Source organism: Cygnus atratus, chromosome 1 (assembly GCF_013377495.2).
Source record: "Cygnus atratus isolate AKBS03 ecotype Queensland, Australia chromosome 1, CAtr_DNAZoo_HiC_assembly, whole genome shotgun sequence".
NCBI lineage: Eukaryota > Metazoa > Chordata > Aves > Anseriformes > Anatidae > Cygnus > Cygnus atratus.
Window position 1 is genome coordinate 52,576,251 of NC_066362.1, and position 20,782 is coordinate 52,597,032.

The 20,782-nt window shown below is 35.5% G+C and overlaps 1 protein-coding gene across 5 annotated transcripts in view; it reads right to left on the bottom strand.

The window, feature by feature from the left end:
- Window positions 1–20,782, bottom strand: part of TMTC2 (transmembrane O-mannosyltransferase targeting cadherins 2) — a 251,985-nt gene that overhangs the window by 44,263 nt on the left and 186,940 nt on the right. For all 5 annotated transcript variants that reach the window (XM_035551768.2, XM_035551770.1, XM_035551771.2 and 2 more), the window contains exon 8: window positions 13,942–14,063. In XM_035551768.2, the coding sequence (XP_035407661.1) occupies window positions 13,942–14,063 (122 nt within the window). The remainder of the gene's footprint in view (window positions 1–13,941; window positions 14,064–20,782) is intronic.

Genomic DNA, 20,782 nt, shown 5'->3' on the forward strand with positions numbered 1-20,782 from the left:
TCCAAAGCTTCTGCAAACCAACTGGTGTAATTGCATGACAGAATATGCTACCCTTTTTTTCTTTTTTTTTTTCTTTTTCAGAAAAGAGTACCATATTACATATAGTCCAGACTAATTTTCCCTCATCTACTAGAGTAGTAAAGACACATTTAAAGATTAAATGCATTTTTTTAATTGCATACAACCATAGTTGAGAACAAAAAGTGAAGAAAATAATCTCCAATTGAAAACACATGGTAAATTTGGTTTAATATAAAATAATTACTCAAATTAAACTAATTGGGGTCGAGGTTTATAATTAAACACTTTTAACTCCAAGATCGGCATTCTTAATCTGGCAAAAGGTACCATGACATATGTAAACCCAGCCTTGAGGCTCGAAAATGACAAGCACCAAGCATATGTATCCGTAATGCTGGCAGAATTAACATTTACAGATTTTGCATCATTGTTTTGTTCTTGTTGTTTTTTAAACAAACAAACATAATTAATTTTAGCTGGTTGCACTCTGTCTCTGTGTCTATTTCTAGAACATAAAAGGACAGTTCATTGAATACAGTCACAAAATATGTAGCTTCTGCCTACAGAACTTTAAGGCCCCAAACATTTGTCAGACATGATTAATTTTCATTTACTATGAAAACCAAAAATACATGAGTGCTCTACTCTTTTTGGCACTTTCCAAATGGCATACTGCACTCAAGTTCAGGCCTGTCAGGAGACCTGGAGTACGTAATGATGACAGGTGCCAGTATACATAGCATCAATAGAAAGACTGTGCTATTAACAGGCCCAAATACTCATTAACAGGAAAAGGGGGGGAAATCTTACATTATGTCACGCAAGACATGAAATGATCTGACTACAAATGATCATCACAGCTCCATTTGTTCATGTTGACCATCATTTTTATGTTTTCCATATTTATCAAAAAATAAATAAAATTCTTGCAGAATGGCATTCTGAGGAAGCTTCTACCATACCATCTTACGTGTCCTCTTTGGTGCCATCTGGCTGCTGCTAAAATGTCAATACCTCAGCATAGATTTAATATGCCGTATTGTTGTGTCAAATGATATAAAATCCAATCATTTGACAGAATCAGGCTATTTTACAATTAAACTTTAGCATATGTATATTTTTTTCAACTATCCAATATATACGTAAACTACCATAACAGAATGTTGGCATTGCGTAACTACATTAAGATGACAACCCTATCATCGTCCCTTCCCATCACATGTAAAATAAAACACATAGCATGAGGGGGGGAAAAAAATCTAGCTTTTAAAGAAAATCCACAAAAATTGTTTAAACAGCTGAAAAGTACCTTAGTGCAGTCTTAGTGCAGGAAGGCATTTTGTGTGCATGTTCACCATTATGTACATTGACCCATACAGATGTATGCATTGAGAGCAACTGGAAACCTCCCAATTTCTAGCAGCGGGGTGTGCAGTTGTATATGCACAACCACATGCTTTGGCAACTTTACAAAGCAAAAAATATAAGTTTACAACTGCATGCTAGAAGACTTATTTGAAGGATAAAAAAAAAAGTTATTCATAAGATTTTAATAGAAGGACTTGATGGCTCTGAGGATTAATAATGGGATACAAAATACCTTTCACCTGTTGGTCACCAGTTCACATCCAGTCCAGGTCAGTAGCTAATGAAAAGGTGCTATCTGACAGCTACTGGTTTGCTCAGGAGAAATAAGTAGGTGGTCCCAGCCCAAACCCTAATGGAGATCCTCTGCACAGAAGCACTGGCATATTTATGGCTTCTCAGCGCACTGAGACATAATGATACAGAAACATAAAACAATGAATGGCAATCTCATTGCTGAGGAAAAAATCCATAACGAAGACAGTTCAATAATCAATTTGGAAGACGGCGCTGACACTCTCCTTATCAGACCTGGACCTTACCCTATAATGAAGACAAACTTTCAGCAGTTTTCCATTAATAAAGAAAAATTCATTCTTTTTCCTGGGCCTAAATAAAGAAGAATTGCCAGTGATTAGCACCTTCCAGAAATTAAACATAAAGAAGTAAATTTAACTGACACATGACTCTTATAACCTAGCATGGCAGTTGTCCTGGCTTTCAGAAATATCCTGCTCTCCGCAAATCATGCAGACTACAAATCAGAATGGCTGGTTGCTTGCAGTTTTGGCAGGGAAACGGTTAAACGTTTAAATATGAATTCAGGAGGTTGATTTTTAAGACACCTGTTCTTTGTAGAAGTTGACTGCAAGGGGTTTTGCTTCCTTGGTTGCTTCTTCCCTAGAGATGAGACAACGGGTCTGACCTTACTAATATGGTCAGAAAGTTGGTTAACTGGGCATTCCTACAAAAGACGTATGATTAGTATGACAAAAGAAAGAAAGCTAGCTAAGGACAGCTGACAGATAAGTAAAATACCCTGCATTTATCCTTAAAATATTTAAAAACTGAGGACAAATCTACTGTTTTTAATACCCGCCCCAATTTTCCCCTCCCTGTGCCGGCAGACTGTGCCAAATTCATGTTGAGGCAGCTGGTGTGCTTCAGGCTGCTGGAGGCCCAAGGACCCTGAGATGCTAATAAAATTGGAAAAGACTAATACAGCTGAGCAGCTCTGAATAACTCTCTTGTGTAAACTATGATGACACAGTGGCTACTAGCAAGGTGGTTCAACTAGTTAGGTGGTCTCTGCAATTTAAACCAATTTCATATTTTGTAAATATTAATCGTTCTCCAATGCACAAGGGTTTAATCAGCAGAACAGAAACTTCACTCCTCGATATAGTTGCACCATCTTTAACTGCATCACTAATGCAGTTGACTGTCATTCCCCAATTCTGCCCAATTTTTTTGGCAAGCATTCATTTTTTTAATAAAAAGAATTGAATTATGGAAAAGATTTCTTAATAGAAGATTGATTAAAATACAGACACTGAATGCAGAAAAAAGCAGTCATTTCAGATATTTCCCTTTTTCCCCTCCAGGATATTCCCCTTCAGTAACAGCAAGTACTGTACAAGAGAAAAAATGTCTGAACTGAACTTGTGGCTTCATTTCAGGTTTCTTCAAATTATTGCAGACCTGTTTCATAAACATTTCCTTTTGCCTTATACAACGTGTCACAGAACAGTAAAAACACAATTTACATGGTGTATAACTGAGTAAATTAGCAATAAACTTTTCAAAAGTTTTAGTTAGTTACATCTTACAATGAGGTCACTGACATACACAAGATCTCCATCCCTCCTCTAACTTAATATTTACAAAATTAATATAATATCTATTATTTAAGCATCTAAATCAGCAGATTCTTCTTTTCCCTCATTTTGCTGTGTTTCTACAGCTCTTTTTTTTTTTATTCTGAATTATAATGTGAATGTCTTGCACTACAATTTGTATGTCAAATGCTAATCCCACTTAAGTACATGGGATTTGCATTATTCACATCAAAGGTCCAAAATTTATCTCAGTATCTATACTTCCTGCAGCAGAGACAAATCTTATCTCTTCTTTACCATAATAAAATAAAAACAATGAAACACAGAAAAGAAGCAATGACTTCTAAAGGTTAACATCTGGTCCAGAAAAACACATGTACGTGAGGCAAGATTTGCAATGAATAGTAGTACACATTATTATAAAAACAGGTAGTTGTGGGGAGGCGAAGTTTACAGTCATCCAAAGTCCTTCTTTCAGCATTGTCCAACTAAAATCAGTGTGTATTTACCTACCTTTTCCATGCCACCTTTTCAAAGAAAGTTTTCCTCCCCCATATCCTTAGCTAAGCACAGTAAAAAATTACCAGCACTGATACTCTCAAGTTCTAGCTCTCTAAACTTCAAGAATGGGAGAATATTTTTTCTGTTTCTTGTAATATATTAATCTCAATGTATAGGAGCAAGAAAGTAATTACTTTGGAGGACATTAGGGTATAAATCTGTAACTACTGATGCATGATATTCACCATATGCAAATATTTACCTCACAGTAAACATTAGGCAACTTTCTTACTTATTGTCCAGTATGACACATTCACATATTCTTGACCCTGACATCGTGACTGATGCTCTCCTCCCCAGTCATTTCACTGGACTAGGGTCCTCACACAGGCACGTCTGAATACCACTAACGTAATCCACTGGGTTACTTTGAGAAATAAGCCTTCACAGGATCAGTACAATGCAATATCTTGATTTAGTTTCACAGAATCACAGAATCATCTAGGTTGGAAGACACCTCCAAGATCACCGAGTCCGACCTCTGACCTAACACTAACAAGTCCTCCACTAAACCATATCACTAAGCTCTACATCTAAATGCCTTTTAAAGACCCCGAGGGATGGTGACCCAACCACTTTCCTGGGCAGCCTATTCCAATGCCTAACAACCCTTTCGGTAAAGAAGTTCTTCCTAATATCCAACCTAAACCTACCCTGGCACAACTTTAGCCCATCCCCCTCATCCTATCACCAGGCACGTGGGAGAATAGACCAACCCCCACCTCGCTACAGCCTCCTTTAAAGTACCTGTAAAGTGCGATAAGGTCGCCCCCGAGTTTAAACCTTTATTTGTCCATTAAGTGGAAGTGGTGCACTTCCATCTATATACATCACCCCAGCGCTCCTTTAACCACAGGTGTACTTCTGTTGACTGAAAATCCATCTACTAGCCTGACTGAGTTTCTACTAAAGTCAGTGAAATTCTTCTATGAGCCAATGTTACTTTAGAAAGTATTAAGATAAAGTGGGTTCTTGAGTCTACATCTATGGGGATAATTAATGGCATGATAACCAGAGAGCTGAGATTTAAGCACTGCCCATTGACTTTGGTTGGAATCCACTGGAGCTTAAGCATTTTTGAATGTGACATCACTGCTTACATACAGATTTAGGAATCTAAAGCACAACTCATAACTTTACTGGCTTGGGGCATGATTCAGAGTATATTAAGATGATATTTTTTTCAAGTAAAGCAGTATGTATCTGATTAAGAAATAATATATTAGAGCTATTTCCCATCCATTTTCTTGTTTTATGGGTCTCATATCACAAAAAGCATTCTCATTTTACTAAAGCATTCAATACGGTATAGAAAAGAAATATAGGCAGAGTTTTTTTTGGTGGTGGTGGTGGTGGTTTTTTTTCCTTGAAGTGTTTTTTGTTTTTTTAATATATACTATTTTTTAGTCTTTTTTTTTTTGGGGGGGGGGTGGAGGTGGCGGAACTTGAAGTCTAAAAGCTATTTACTTCATTTTAAATCACTGTTAACACTCATGAAGATTGTGTACAATTTTAAGTAAACCTTTAAAAAACACATTTCATTCCATACTTTCTGATTTATTTACTGTCAAGACCTTTATTGAACTGTTCACCTTGGTCATGAAACTTTAGATTATTTTATTTTAAGAATATGTAACAAAATGTTAAGTAAATTTCCATTTTAGGCACTTTCCTTTCCATTCAGTCTTAAGCCACATTTGATATTTTCTGATAAAGTCATGTATTAATATCTGCTCATATTTCACTAGCCAGCCAGTAGAATATAAATTCACTATCTCCACATACTGTTTTCACTGAGTCCTATGAATTTCTTCTATGGTAAATTTGGCTTATATCTTGCATTTTTCTATGATTACTGACAAAATTACTACACACAGAGTAGTAACAGGTGACTGGCAGCTACATTCAACCATGTAACAAAACAAAAAGATCTCTCTTTCATGGAAGCAGTTCATCCTGTGTCAGTGGTGTTTTCTGTAACAAGCTTTAAATTTATGTTGAGTAAAGTGAGAAGTTTAGAGCTCCCCTTTTCCTGTCTGCAGGAAGTTAGAAACAAGATACAGAAGATGAGATCCCTGAAGGAGGTTAGTTAGGGGTTACGTGCCTAAATACCCGCACCAGAGTAATTTACCAACCAGTAAGATGGAGATTTTCTATTTAAATGAAAATACTCAATTTTACAATTAGTTCTGTTACACTTGGCATGCAGCCAAACATATATCCTAAGGGGACTGAAAAGTGTATCTATGGATGCAATATTTATGGCATGCAGCCAACCTCACAAGAAATACACGCTCAATAGATGTCATTTATTGAGATTTCTGTAGTTTGGAAATCTTGACATTCAGCCTGGAGGTGTTAATGCTCCAGATGCACCAGATAACCAGACTTAATAAATAATAAATAAATAAATAGGGCCTATGGTTCTGAAGTCAATAAACATGACTTTCCACATTGAAGAGACTCCCCCATCCCCTACAAACAAATTGCTTGTAAACTGGAAACAAAAACAACTTCTGACATTTTGCAAATTTCAGAACTAAATCCAAACCTTGTGTTTGGATCAGTTTTAACCCCCAAGGAATTTAAAGTGGCAAGAAAAATTACAGTGTCTGTGTCAGACTCAAAGACAAACTGAACACAGAGAAGAAGTGGACATTTCTTGGCTTCTTGGCTCAACTGGATTTCTTAGGGAGGGCCTACTGAAGTATTCTTCAGTATACTTTGTTATTTTGGGTGTTGTGAAATATATGATTTTCATTTAAAAAAAAAAAAAAGTCTTCCTAGATACAGTACTAACAGCCAGGGCATTTAGCCTCCCAAAATGAAATATCTAACAGCTTTGCTTATCTAATCAAATGACCTATTCAGAAAAAGTCTTTTCATAGTTTTAAGATTTCTGTATGTGTCGGCATCTATTTATCATTCCCAAAATAAATATCACTAAAAATATATATTTTGTTGTTTTAAAGTTATTAATTATTAAAAGAAGGGATAAACTGTTCTAGGAAATCTTACCTACATTTAACATATAGCTTTTCAACTGCTAACTCAGAAGAGAACTGACTCTTCTGACTTCATGGCTGTACTACTTTGCCCATGCTTCCTTCCAATTGGTGTAAGTTGATAGCAATTGGTAGCAATTGAACAATGAAACAAAAAGCGACAATATAACAGAGCTATCCAAATGCAAATTTCCTTTCTGTGTTGGAACACAATAAGCAAGTAATTACAGAAATAGAAACTGTTGAATTAGTCTATTCGCTATTGCGCTATGTTCCCCTTTGCCTATGCTGTCCCATGTCTTTCTGTTCTTCCTACCTTCCATTTACTTCCATGCTGTCACTTATTTGTATTTATTTTGAGATGACTTTCAAGGACTACACCAATTACTGAATATAGTAGGGTACTTGATAGTGGCACTATCTTACTTGATAGTAATTTAGCAACTAATCAACAATGGCAGCATAGCTTTCTGGCCTTCTGTTTGTCTGGAAAATAAGCAACAAACAACTGTGGGCAAAAATTTGGCCACCCACTGGAGAGGGAATATTCTGAACCTTAAAAAATGTATTTAACTTCAGTGTCAATACTGGAATGTCACAATTCTTTTTCTTTTATTTTAATTCAAAACACTGCCAGTGTCTATCAATCTATCAGTCTATGTCCTCCTTTCTCACCGTCCCCCTTTGGAGAAAATGTCTTAAAATAAAATATTTTAGATTTTAGGGAACATTCTAGGGTGATTATTACTGAATTTAATATGGTTTGGAGCTGTAACACAGAAATTTTACAAGGCAAAGTAAATTTTTTTTATAGCACTTTGGGTGATTTTCCAAGCCAGTAAAAAACAGAAGATTAACAGCACTGTGTGGAGCCATGTATAATGCAAGAAACACTGTGCATTTTTTTTTCCAGAGGAATACAGTAAAGCCTGTAATTCCTATATGCAAAATGATAAATGTTACAATATGGGGCTGTCCCTAAGTACATGAGCAATTACAGGCACTGCTGCAAGCTGCGAGGGGTGGTTTGTGGGCTCAACTTCACTCACAACAGACGAAACAAATCTTCAAACCAAATTTATCTACAATTGAAATAAAGCTTCTCAGACTTGAGTGCTACTACAACAGCCATCCATGGCCTGATGGCAGAGGCCAGACATGAGAAGGGAGGGCTTCTCAGTCTTCTCTCTAAGAGGAGATTAAAGTGACAGGAGAAAAGAGAATTATAAAAACCTTACTTATGCATGATTTTTATTTTATGTTTTTTTAGATGATAGCCAACCCTTTTTCTTCTGGAAGGTCTGTTCATAAAATGGAAAATAAATTACAGCTTATGCTCAAGGCCTCACCTGGCACTGTCATTCTGACAGACTCGTTTTTATCTTAGAACTGGGAGCCTTACAATTTTAAATACTTCACAAAAAATATGTTTTTCTTTATGATACAGCAATAAATTAGCTAAGCAAGGGATGAGGCTCAGGTTCCGTGACTCCAGACTCATGTACTACAAGTAGACTGGACAGGTCAACTATCATGTCCCGTTGACAAATTTCTCTTGTAATTTATTCAGTGTAACACGTTAAAGATATGAAAAAACATTGGAAATATAAAATGTTAAAGCACTGAAGTAAGTCCTAAAAAGCCACATATTTCTGAAAAATAAACAATAGCAAAAGCACCAACTTAAGCCACAGACATCTGTCTGTTTTTCCATTATTTGACTAGTTGAGCTACTAATCATGCTTTTTAACCACTGAATTTTTGCTGTTCTAATATGTTATCAGGAAAATTGTAGCCTAGTAACCTTTAATCTTTAGATATGAACATATAACATTATCCAATATATGGGTTATGAAATACTTGTGACTTATGGAACTGTAAATTCATTAGTCATTCCTTTGGAGCCTTTATGGTCTCTTTTTTTCTGCAGATACAGCAGCACACCAAAGACCACCTGGCATTTCTTGTATCACAACAAGCTAACAAGACAAAAGACAAGTATTTGCACTAAAAAAAAAATAAAACAAAAACAACAACAAAACTCTAAAAATATGTATTTTATCATTAGTAAATAATTGACTCAAAAGTTTCTATTGCATACAAATATGCAATATGCATGCATATATGCCATTTAGGCATTTCAAGAATCAATGACAAGTTAACACCCATTTTTCTGTGTGTGTGGTTTGTTCTTGTGTGTGTGTTTTGCTTCGTGTTTATACTATCGATATTAAAATGTAAATTAAAGTTATTACAAGCTGAACAGTGTATTTTGAGTTTTAGGAATGTATATTTACAGTTATTCAGAAAGTAAATTTAACCGAGAATAATTTTGTGAAGAAATGTCACATTCAGCATTTGAAATTATGTTGCTGGACCAGATGTTGTCATCAGCAGGTTTTCAGGGGTGGTGAAGGGAAGATTGTTTTATTTGGATTTTTATTTCACTTTTTCCTTTTATTGGGTTTCCTTAGTTTTGCTTCATTCCATATTTCCAGGTATACACATGCAAAAATTTATGTAGCCTTTAAAGAAGAAAACATTATTTTTTCAGGTTTGTCTAATAAACTGTTAGAAATTGGGCTTGTAACACCCTATACTCTCAATTTTCCCATAATTCTAACCTCAAAAAAAAAAGTTTCAAGAATTTCCCTGTTTTTGAATAAGTACATTTGGTACTATTCATTAAATTATTTCTAGAAGTAAACGAGCTGCTTATAAACACTCTCAGAGGTTTTTAGTGTTGTTCATCTGTGGGGAAGAGAATGTTGAACAGAAAAAACTTCGTGTTTTCTTATGAGGACTTTTCAGACTATATGCATGTTTATGAATGAAATCATCTACAAATTATGTGCACTTATACTGAGCATATAAAAAATATGAGAATTAGCACAAGTAAAATTAAATAGCATAGATTATGCTTTTGCTTGCTATTGTTCATCTCTCATAAAATGCAAGTTTAAAATTTAAATTGCCCTTCGGAACAGTAGCAACATTAGCTACATGCAAATGGATAGAGATGATGACATGAATTAATATCTGTCACTTACAGCATGATTGCAATCATTTTAAGTTTATCACAGCAGATGAATTGTGATTTACCTTTTTTAGAGCTTGGAAAAGGTAACCCATTCCAGTACAAGCTAATCCTCCTTTAAAACCTATTTTCAATATAAGAGAATAATAGTCTTTAATATGAAATATGTATCTGTACAAGGGCCTTGACTCAGAATAATGCATTTTAGTAAACTGGAACTAGCTTCAGCATAAAAACAAAGATAGCTACATAGAATCATAGAACAATTCATGCTGGTAAAGACGTTAAGATATCGTCCTGTCCAATTCCCTACTCAAAGTAGACTTAGTATTTTCTTTAGACCAGATTGTTCATGTGGTGTGGTTATTGTTCAAGCTGGAAATAAATGTATATATAACATTTTTTTTTCATTGCTAAGTTACTAAACTCATGTAGAATACAGTACCTTTATTTTAAGTGTGCTGGAAAATCCATTATTAAAAGAAAAGAAAAAAAAAGGAAAAAAAGGACATGGATAGGTAATCATGAATTCAGAAAAGATGTTTTTTCATGTTCAGAGATTCTAGTTTGTGTTTGACAGAACCAAGGCCAGACAACATGAATAAAATAATGGTTTACTCTCTAGAATGTTCACTTGTTTCTATGTCTCTGTCTATGAAACTGACAAGTCTTTGCTGCAAGTTGGGAAATGATAGCCTGCTATAATGAGCAAGCTGTTTTCCAGTCTACACACTGGTTATAGGTCAGCCTCACATTTCCTCATAGGAAGGAAAAAAACAACAAAACAAAACAAAACAAAAAAAAAAACATAAGGTACAAGAAGCTGGTGCAGGTATCTAGATTGGCACTAAGGGAATAAATGCATCATGTCATGAAGTAAGCATTAATATTGGCAACAGACATAAGGGGGCAAAAAACGGGGGTTGAAATTACGCCACTTTATTGCTTTATTGGAATGTAAGTCAGGAAGTAAAACATAGCCGAATTTGTGAACTTCACAGGTTAGATTTTACGGCCTCTTTTTTTTTTTTTTAAATAGTACAATAATACAATTGCCTTTGGCTGAAACTTGGGAACTTGTCTAAAATCCTACTTCTCTCGCCCCCATCCCTCAACTTCATTGACAGAGAAGAATTTTCTATCTATATTAGCACCTACTCCTACCCTTCACTTTATCAAACATCTCACATTTCTCTCCTGGGAAAGAGACAGAGAAGTGTTATCAATAGTTTTGTCTCAGTACTTGCATTCAGACAAAGGACTGCAAAAATTCTGAAGATTTGGTTCCAAAATGCATATGACAGATGAACGGAAACAAGCCTCTAAAACATCTCTCCTCTAACATCTGAAAACTTACTGAAGTAGATTCCTCTCCCTCATAAATACACCGGCTGTGAATAAATGACCATAAGCCTAGGTAGCAAAGTTAAATGGAAGAATAAATCACCGTGGTACCTCATGATCAGTATGGACTGAAACAACTATGCCAAAGGGAGTAGTTCTAGAGCTACTGAACCCCAGGAAAGTCTGTGCAGTCTTGCAGGAAGGATGTCATTTATAGCAATCATATATTTGTGATGGGAACTAATACTAGTACAGGCTAGAAACTAGAAACTAGTCAAAATTCATTTAATGTGAATCATCGAGCAGATGGTAGACTGCAAAACTTATTAGGGATAAGTGACCAACACAGAGATAAAAATTTGTATTATACTGCCAAATCTCTCCATCATCCAATTTTTTTATTGAATGTCTTTTCAGACTTTGTAACTAAAAGAACCAAATAAAATGAATTTGAATACAAAAAAGACAAATTAACATTTTTGTCATGAACGAAATTTCCACTTGTGAAATTTCCCACTATCTCTAATTACGTTGTCATCAATGTGTTTTCTTGCATTTATGAAAATGTCACTACAGGCAAGAAGGACATCAGCGCTGCATTTTCAGCTTATGCTGCTGTTATCAGAATAGACATGAGCCCTATCTGTATGTGTTGCCCTGAATATCAGACGAAGTGGCAGAAATAAAAGAAAAAAGTGTCAAGAGATGATAATAAACAGGTGTGACGGGAACAGACTACAATCATGGCAGAGTGAGTACAGAATAGCAAGTATGCATTGGGAAAGGACAGAGTATTTTATTGGCCTAGCATGGTAAGGGTTTCAGTCTTCAAAGCTGTATATAACTCCTGTCCTTTTGCTAATGGGACACATTCTTCTACAAGCATAGTTGAGACCCTCAAGGCAAAATCCACCTCGAATGCATCCTGTGTTTATATCCCTGAAGAAAAGCAAACAGTTCAATTCTACTATAAGGATTTACGTACATTATTCATCACGTCCTTTCCAAAGCTGGGGTATGCCACTGATAGTTAATCCTGTAACTGAACATTCGTAATGAGGGGACAAAATCCAGAATTTCTTTTCAATGGCTCACAATGCCTGCAAGGAGTTATTGGATTTAGGGGTTTTGTTATTTTGAAGAAAATTAAGAGACTTTTTTTTCCCTGAGCAACTGCAAGACCTTCCTTAGCAGGCTTATATTTCACATACACGGAAGTCCAGAAAATGAACAAAACTAACCATAGTGTACAAAGGGTAGGAAAAGAAAGAGAGAGAGAAGGGGAAAGGAAAAACAAAATGGATTTTAATTGAGAAATCTCTTCCTTTCCCCACAGCAATTCTAACAAATTGGAATTTCTGTGTCAAAGATCTAAGAAAAAAACAGTAATACTGTCTTTTTGATACTATTCTTAGATGCAAGCTATGAAGATATCTGCTGGAAAAACAAGGTAATTTAGGTAATTCTGCTGTGTAACCTACTTAGAGTTCTATTCCAGAGGAAGGTAATCAGTGAGTGCATGCATTTGTGAGTATCTGGGAAATTCTAACAAGAACTGGAAATCTTTTAGAACAATGTTTTTCCAGAGACTGAATTTGACAGGGACTGCGAATATAACACTAACAGCTTGACTTCTAGCTCAAGCTACAACCTCTCATCAAGAGAGTTTTTATAAAACTATTCAACATTAAGTGATAAGACCGAAAATTTTTTAATTCTTTCTAATTATGTTACTTGTTGCTCAGATAGAGGCCTTCTGTTCTAATCTCTCCCTCTTTTGCAAATTCAGATACTTTTAGCAGCAGTGGATCTGCTGAAATTAATTTTGAACTGTTTTTCTTGACTTGATCTCTACCCTGTGTCCAAGGACATATTTTGCTTAAGGATTGGACAGGACATAAACAAGGTCAAAGTAAAAGCTTATAGCTGGTGAAAAGTTGAGTGAAAAGTTGATTCAGGCTCAGGCACGCTGACTGAAGAGCCATATAAAGGTGTATCAGTAGAGCATAGAAAGGATATATGAAACAAGTGGGGTGAACAATTAAAGCAAATGTGGAAGAAACAGACAGGAAAGAGGATACTGTCAGAAAAAAAATACAAAAGAAGTGAAAGGTAGTTTTAAAACAGGGCTATTTTAGTCAATAGAACAGAAAACGCTTTTCATCTTAAAAATGTGTGAAAATCAAGGAGAGACTGGCACTCTGCTGTAACTATCATGGGGCTAGTCTACCTGGAGCTGAAAGTTCCTCCTTACTGAAAAGGCAGAGTAGATTTTGAAGAAATTAAAAAGTCCAACTCTTCTGATTTGCTAGAAGTAACTTTTAGACAGGAGTTGTTTATTTCCATTTTGCATGCTCAAAGAGACACTTCTAAGTGTAAATTCAAAGCATGAGACATAAGTTGCAAAGTACGGGACACCCCTACCTCTGCCACGGGTTGTTACAACAGCCCTGGGTCAAACACTAGATACCTTTTTTGTATTTATATCATTATACCTGTGACCTAACTACTGATAAAGAAGGCCCTTTTAACCAAATATTATACAGTTTCAGTGCTCTAACTACTGTTTTATTCCAGCACAGAGGAGGTGATAGTTCAGGCATGGGTACAATGTTTCACAACAGAAAAAACATACACTATCAAACTCCTTCCTTAGCAAGCATAACTGGAACACTACAATCAGTAATTTTCAGGCCAAAGTCTTCCTGTCCCTTCACCTTACCTACTGAAAAGGCCTGGGACCGACCCCCAGCAGTGCTGATTAACTCACCGTCAGGGCCAGCAGTTTCCCATAGGTGAGATGTGCTGGAATGTGGTCACTCTTGGATCGCAGTGACTCCACGTACCAGTGCTCCGCTTCTGGCAGCCGGCTCATTCTCATATATGCTTCTCCTATAGGGCGAAACACATGCTAGTGAGAATGCCACCGAATTTTCAAGATTTCCACAGATTTATTATCTCATTTATAATTTTCTGTTTATTAAATGGGCAGAGATCTTGGAAAGGGTGAAGTGCTTTGAACACCTGCAATGAAAAAATAATAGTAAATAGCCTTACAGACACTTGAGCGAGGAGATTCTAAGTTATGGCCTTGTTAGGGCTGAAAGAGCATGGTTTAGATGAAAGGCTTGTTGGAACAGAATTGCAAGAGAGAGCTCCAGCTGTGAAGTTTCAGCCAGAAGTCTCTAAGAAACAGAATTTTTATCATATCTACTATAGAAAAGTTACTTCTTTTTCATCAGTCTACATTGCACAGCATGGAGCAGAAGGAATAATACAGAATGAGCTTGCATTTAACCATAACACACCAAGAACCTAGATCTAAGAAAAAAAAAAAAAAAAAAACTAGTCAAGGTTAAGAAAACAGTCCTGAAAGACTGGTGGGAGAACAAGACAAAAACCCCTAATCTTTGAAGATAGTTAAATACATTCATCTGCCACAATTAGATTAAATTAGAATACACCATCCATAATTTTAAAATTGCTAGTCTTAGGAACTCACGTATGAAATGACCAAAATTAGACTTTTTTTCAAAGTAAAACCTCTTAATGTAAGAGGCTGAGGAAGGCAATGTTGAAGAATGTGCTGTCAGAAAGCCACACTGTGGTACAGATAATTGTAGGCTTTAAGTTTCTAAGAAAGGACTTCTCATGCTGAAAAAGAAAGGCTCCAAGAAATAACACGATCAAATTTCTCAAAGACTGGGAGTAAGTATCAACAAGTAGGTAGTGGTGAAGAACAGCTGCTTTCAGATTAATATCCAGCACTGACACAGCTCTTTTGCAAGGGCTCTAGATGTAAATATGCCCCTGCCCAACTGAAGCACTGAAAAAGCCTGCAGCAGTCAGGATTTCACCATCTCACCAGATGATTCATACCAAATAATTTTTCCCCAGAATTATTTATATTTTCTGTTCAAGCCTGAGGCCAGCAATTACACCTCCAAAACTCAGAGAAAAAGGTACCACCAACCCGCTCAAAGAGGCAAAATAGAAAGACCTCTTACCATGTGAGCTAGTACTATTTTTTTTTTAACAGACGCTAGAGAGAGTTTTCTTGATTAAAGAAATTTGGACAAGGCCCAGTTAGATTTTGTTGTTTGCTTGTTTCCTACTTTTGTCACCATAGACTTGGCAAAATGTGGCACAGAAATTTGAGTTTCAGGAATTAGCATGATGTAGAGTAAGAAGTCATGCTGTCCAAGGCTAAGGGGAGCCAACGTGAATTTTATCAGAAAATGGAGTTATTTCAAAAAGGGGCACAAGCCTATTAAGCTAGCAAACCAGGATTTCTAATTCAATTGTCTAAATAGTATTCTATACTTGCATTGGTCTTGGATATCTGATTAAATACACAGAAGGAGCTGGTTTCAGTCCCAGCAGTACCCAAGTGATTCTATCAAAAAATTCTATTTAAAACAAAAACCAACAAACAAACAAAATAAAAAGGCAACACCACCAAAATAACCAAAAAAAAAAACCTAAAAAAAAAAACAAGTCAAATAAAAACAAACAAACCGAAAATAAAAGCAGGAAAAAACACATGAACACCCGTGACCAAATTCATCATGTAATTTTTTTTCCCACTATGTTGGCACTCACAAATAAGTAGCATAACATTATATTTTATTATGCGCAAAACAAAGTCATGAAGTCAAGTGTTGAAAGACTGGAAAAAAACAGAAGTCAAGCTATATGCTCCCTTTAGCTCCTGTCTCTCTGGATGTATGCTTTATGGCAGAATGTTTAATTATTTGATTGCCTACTATTTTTCCCAGAGGCTCCTGCTTCATTTAGCATACAGGAAATGAGGAAAACATATTGCCTTTTTTTTTTTTATTTTATGTGGAAAATTTCAGCCCAACCTGTTACAGCTTGGCAAAGTTTCAAGCAATTAGCAACAAGATCCTTTAAAAAGAAATGTAAGCAGCCATAAGAGATGGAGTTGTTATCTGCTGGTAGTATGTGCTGAATGCACTGCCAAATTTCAGAAGGATCCAAGACTCTCATCTATTTTTCATGACGCATTCTGATATAGGAAGAGATTAACATCTTCAGTGCACTGGCAAATTCAATTTTTAATAGGTTTTAAGAGCTCAGCTACTTTACGAGCTAACCTCCTAAAACTCTGAGGGTATTTCTGAGCTGTGCCTCTAAAAATGAAGCATTGACGATATGTCAATCTAAATGTCAAACTGTGGAAAAAGAAATTTTATTCCCTCAAAGTCTTTACAGGGAATTCTCTGTATGTGAACTTTTTTTTTTTTTTCCTTCCTGAAGAGTCTGTTTTGTGCCCATAAACCACATGATTTGCTACATTATAGGTGATTAAAATGTGTCATTACAATGGAAGGAAGTACTGTTGGAGGGTCTGTTATTAATTTCCTTTTTCTAAATGATTTAGAAGGATACTTCTGTTTAAAAAGAAATCAAAATGGTTTGAAAACTGAGTAAGGCTCTGCAACCGCCATACTCAAAGACAAAAAAAAAATCTAGCAACTGTTAATTGAAATGTTAATTAAATCAAGTGATTTTATTTGTTAGACTAATGCAATTTTATTAGAAAGCTTTTCATCTGTAGATAGTTTTCCAACAAAATTACAGAGAAAATATGTATGGCTTGAATTCCGTCATTCAGGATGTATTTCTATGTCCAAGAACGATTAATATAAGAACAATAATTGTCAGTTACAAGTCTGAATTTTTATAATGTTGCAACATAAATGATTTAGTCATTAGAAAAATAGTGGACCCTGTGTTGGCAGAAAGTATGCAAACCAGTGGTACACGTAAAGAGGTTTCAGAATTTAACAAGTATTTAATTTGTAAAATCTTTCAGAACTCATGCTAAAAAACTGAGATCAAACACACACACAAAAAAAAACATTAATGAGATTTGTCAGGTCTATAAAGTTCAGAAAAGTTGCATTCTACTTTACCATTAAAGTTAACAGCAGCAGAGAAGAAATTCAGGGCAGTGGTAACCATAAGACAAATTGAGAGTTATCTCAGTTCCCTAACACGTATCAACATGCAGCCACATGCAGCAGTGCCTGCACAATAAATGGTGGCAAAAAATTCAACAGCCAACTGGAGCAAAAGGAGACAAATCAATCATTCAAAAAATGTCTTGTTTTTTACAGGGTTGTTTATACACCCACTTTTGCTACTTACACACTCATATCTTAGCCTATTCCACAAGGAGAAACATAGATAATTAAATTGTAGCTCTTATTTATTAATATAATACAAGAAAGCACATTAATATGAAACTTAAACCCTATTTAAAGGACTGTACATGTAGTTCAATAACACCTCCATTAATACTTTATGACAAGGGAATGAGTAATGGACTCTTTTAACTAGACTTATACCATTGTAACTAAAATTCTGGTACTCAAATTGATTTTCTTTGCAAGAAAGAGAGATCAATTGCAAGACTACCATTATCCAAAGCAATCTTTCTATATTTCTTCAGATTCCTTGGGACTGAAAAATTTTCTTTCAAAATACTGCATAAACAAAAAATGCTAAAATTATCCCAGGATAAATGAATTAAGAATAATTAAAGAATAATATCAATAATAATAAATATTAAATATTGATATTAAATAATAATAAGAAGAAAGGATCAGCTCACTACCAGCTATTTCCCCAGGAACTTTAACTTTATACTTGATAATGAAGTGGAATATGAGCTTTATGTAAATCCTCCAAAAGGAAAACACAGAAGATGAGGTTTGCTATACGCATTGTATATTGTTAGAAGACCATTAAACACCATTTGCCTGAAAGAACCTTATATGGTTATACATTAACCTCCCAGCTACTGATTTCTGATTTTCTTGGTGTTGGATGCACTGCAGATAACATCATTCTTTCAGTACCATGGCAGCCAGACCTCTGCAAAACCCAAGCAAAGGCCATCTTCTTGCAGGGAGCACAGTAGACTTACATATGAGTGAGTACAATGAAACTATGAATGTAACAGCACTGTGCCACGTACATATACTTTCAGATTAAGAGCATAAATTCTTCTGTGGACCTTCTCTTAGGATTTCAAAAGATATTGCTGAAAAGACAACTGAAAAATTCTCTCTCTAGGGGAGACAATGCAGAGTAAATGTGCATATGTAGTTATCTGCCACCAAAATTTCTGGATGGTAAAAATGTAATACAGAAAATCCCAGAAGAGAGTTTGGCATTGACAAGAGCAGATCTCAAAAGAGAAAAGACAACGGAGGTGCATTTTAAAAAGGAAAAGGTCTATCATATACTTTCAGTCAGGATTTAAATTTCATTTTTCCACTATTTCTTTGGACTGGGAATATAAACAGGTTGCCTTAGAAAAAGATGGAGAGGTCTATGACCCCACGTACCACAATGGGTCTGTGTCTTTCATAACACAGATGTGCAGTCCTCCTGTGCAAATTAAGGCCACAGGTGCTCTTGGCATAAATGTACCTCTCTAGATACATAATTTCCTTCTTTTTTTATTTTTCTCTTAGGTATCAGTGCATACAATAACATAATAATCTAGGAGCATAGTTTGATGTTATATTTTATTGTTCAAAATACACTGCACTTTTCAGTCTTGGTGATAAATATGCAGTGCATGTACATCTCTGAAACAGATGAAGCATGTGAGCTTAATGAGCATCAAGTTCTGCATAGACTAAGCATATTCTATTTTTTTTCCCTTTCACAGAATAACCTCCTTGAAGATTTCAAGGAGTGCATTGTATTTTAGGAGGGTTTTTGATGGATGGGAGTCAATCCACATTTACTTTGGTTGAGCAGATTCTTATAGTTCTCAATTAGCCAAAGCAAAGCCTTTGATCTAATTTAATTAGACCAGTAATCTACTTTTCAAGGAAAATACCTAAAGTGGAAAACAGATACAAATGAAGGGCAAAATAAAATAAGTTGCAGCATGGAACAGCATGGACTTAGCACAGCTGTTTGTTGTTACACAAAGACTTCCAGTGAACGAAGCAAACTGACAGAAATGGAGGCCCTGAGCTCACCTGAGACAGATAAGTTCATTTTCATTTCCCAACAGATGTGCAGCCAGCAGTAAATTGTAAGGTACAAACTGTCTACGAATTAATAACTGAACAAGCGATTGTACTCTTTTCTTGCCTTTTACTTTACGTACACATATTTTATACATATATTTCATTTTATTTTATGTTTTATGTTTTTTTCAGTATAACATGGACATTATGCCAGAACAGGTTTCTTTAAAATACTCTTAATAGAAGCACTTTCTATTACGATCATGTCTAACTGGAATCCCTGGAGTCCAGTTTCAGTATTGGACTATATTTTTAGCCTACAAATGTTATGTTAGTATTTATTTTCATACAAAATCCTGTATGTTTAAAATACAAATACATTCTTGGCCCTTTCAGAATATTGTCTAAGCATATTCAGGCATTTCATAAGAAACTAAAGATCAACAGTCTAAAAAAAAAACTGGTCTCAAACACTGCATGTCCCACCCACTCAGCAACTCACTGCTGTAGCCTTCATACCCAGTTTGAATCCTTCAAACAAAACAAAGTGAAAAAACAGGAGACAGCTCAATCAGCCCAGAGATTTACACTCACGCTTTGGACTGCAGATATGAACTACAGTAGTCTGCAAAGTCTCGGACAGGGTTAGGGTTAAAGCAGCAGGATGGTGCTTGAGGGGGAAAAAAGAAGCAAAACCTTTTACACCCCTTACTACTGGAGTGGACTCCATTCTCATTCTAGAACATGAAATAAGATATACATATGAAAGAAAAAAAACAAAACAAACAAACAAAAAAACATTTTTTTCCAACCAAGACAATCTTTCAAGAAAAAAGTGTTTGAAATGCACATTTAGTAAGCAATTATCAGGAAATGTTTGTGAGATGCGTAGTGAGTGCATTGATGACTGGAGCTCAGACAAGTGTAGGTAACATGCTCTGCATAAGTTATGAAGTGGGATACGCATTTCACAGCTTAATCATCTTTGGCTCTTAAAAAGTAAGTCTTGCACAGTATGAACTGTAAAACTAAACCAACAAAAGTGTTTCTTGGAATTCTAAACAATATTTAAAAGTAATTCAATAAAAAAACATTTAATGGGAGCAAGGGGCAAATGGGATAGGAGCCTTAACAATGTTAACAGGTTTGTACAAACAGCCACATCCACCCCAAAGCATAATCAAATAAAGTGATAGTTATGTTATAATCATCAACACAGAAAGTCTCTCTACATGCTAAGCCTTTATACTTATGATGCAAACCTCTGCACCAGATGTAAAATCTGGCTCCCCTTTCCTGTTCTGTACCTGGCTTTCACTAGCGTATGATTTGTTTTCTGTCCATGTGCAATGTAGCAGATTAGCAAGAAGAAATCTAAACTGTGTCATTAACCATATTCACTCCTGCAACGTTAGTTTCTTCTTAACTTGCATTTCTCTCATCAAAAAGGTTTGCAAGACTTTGCATTAAATGCACTTGAAAATAGACGTTCAGATGTTAGTTGGCAAGGACAGATGAAATGCGATCATGATGTTTGTCTTTATGACAATATCTTCCCAGTCTAATCCTGAACAATGTCACCCCAACATCTTC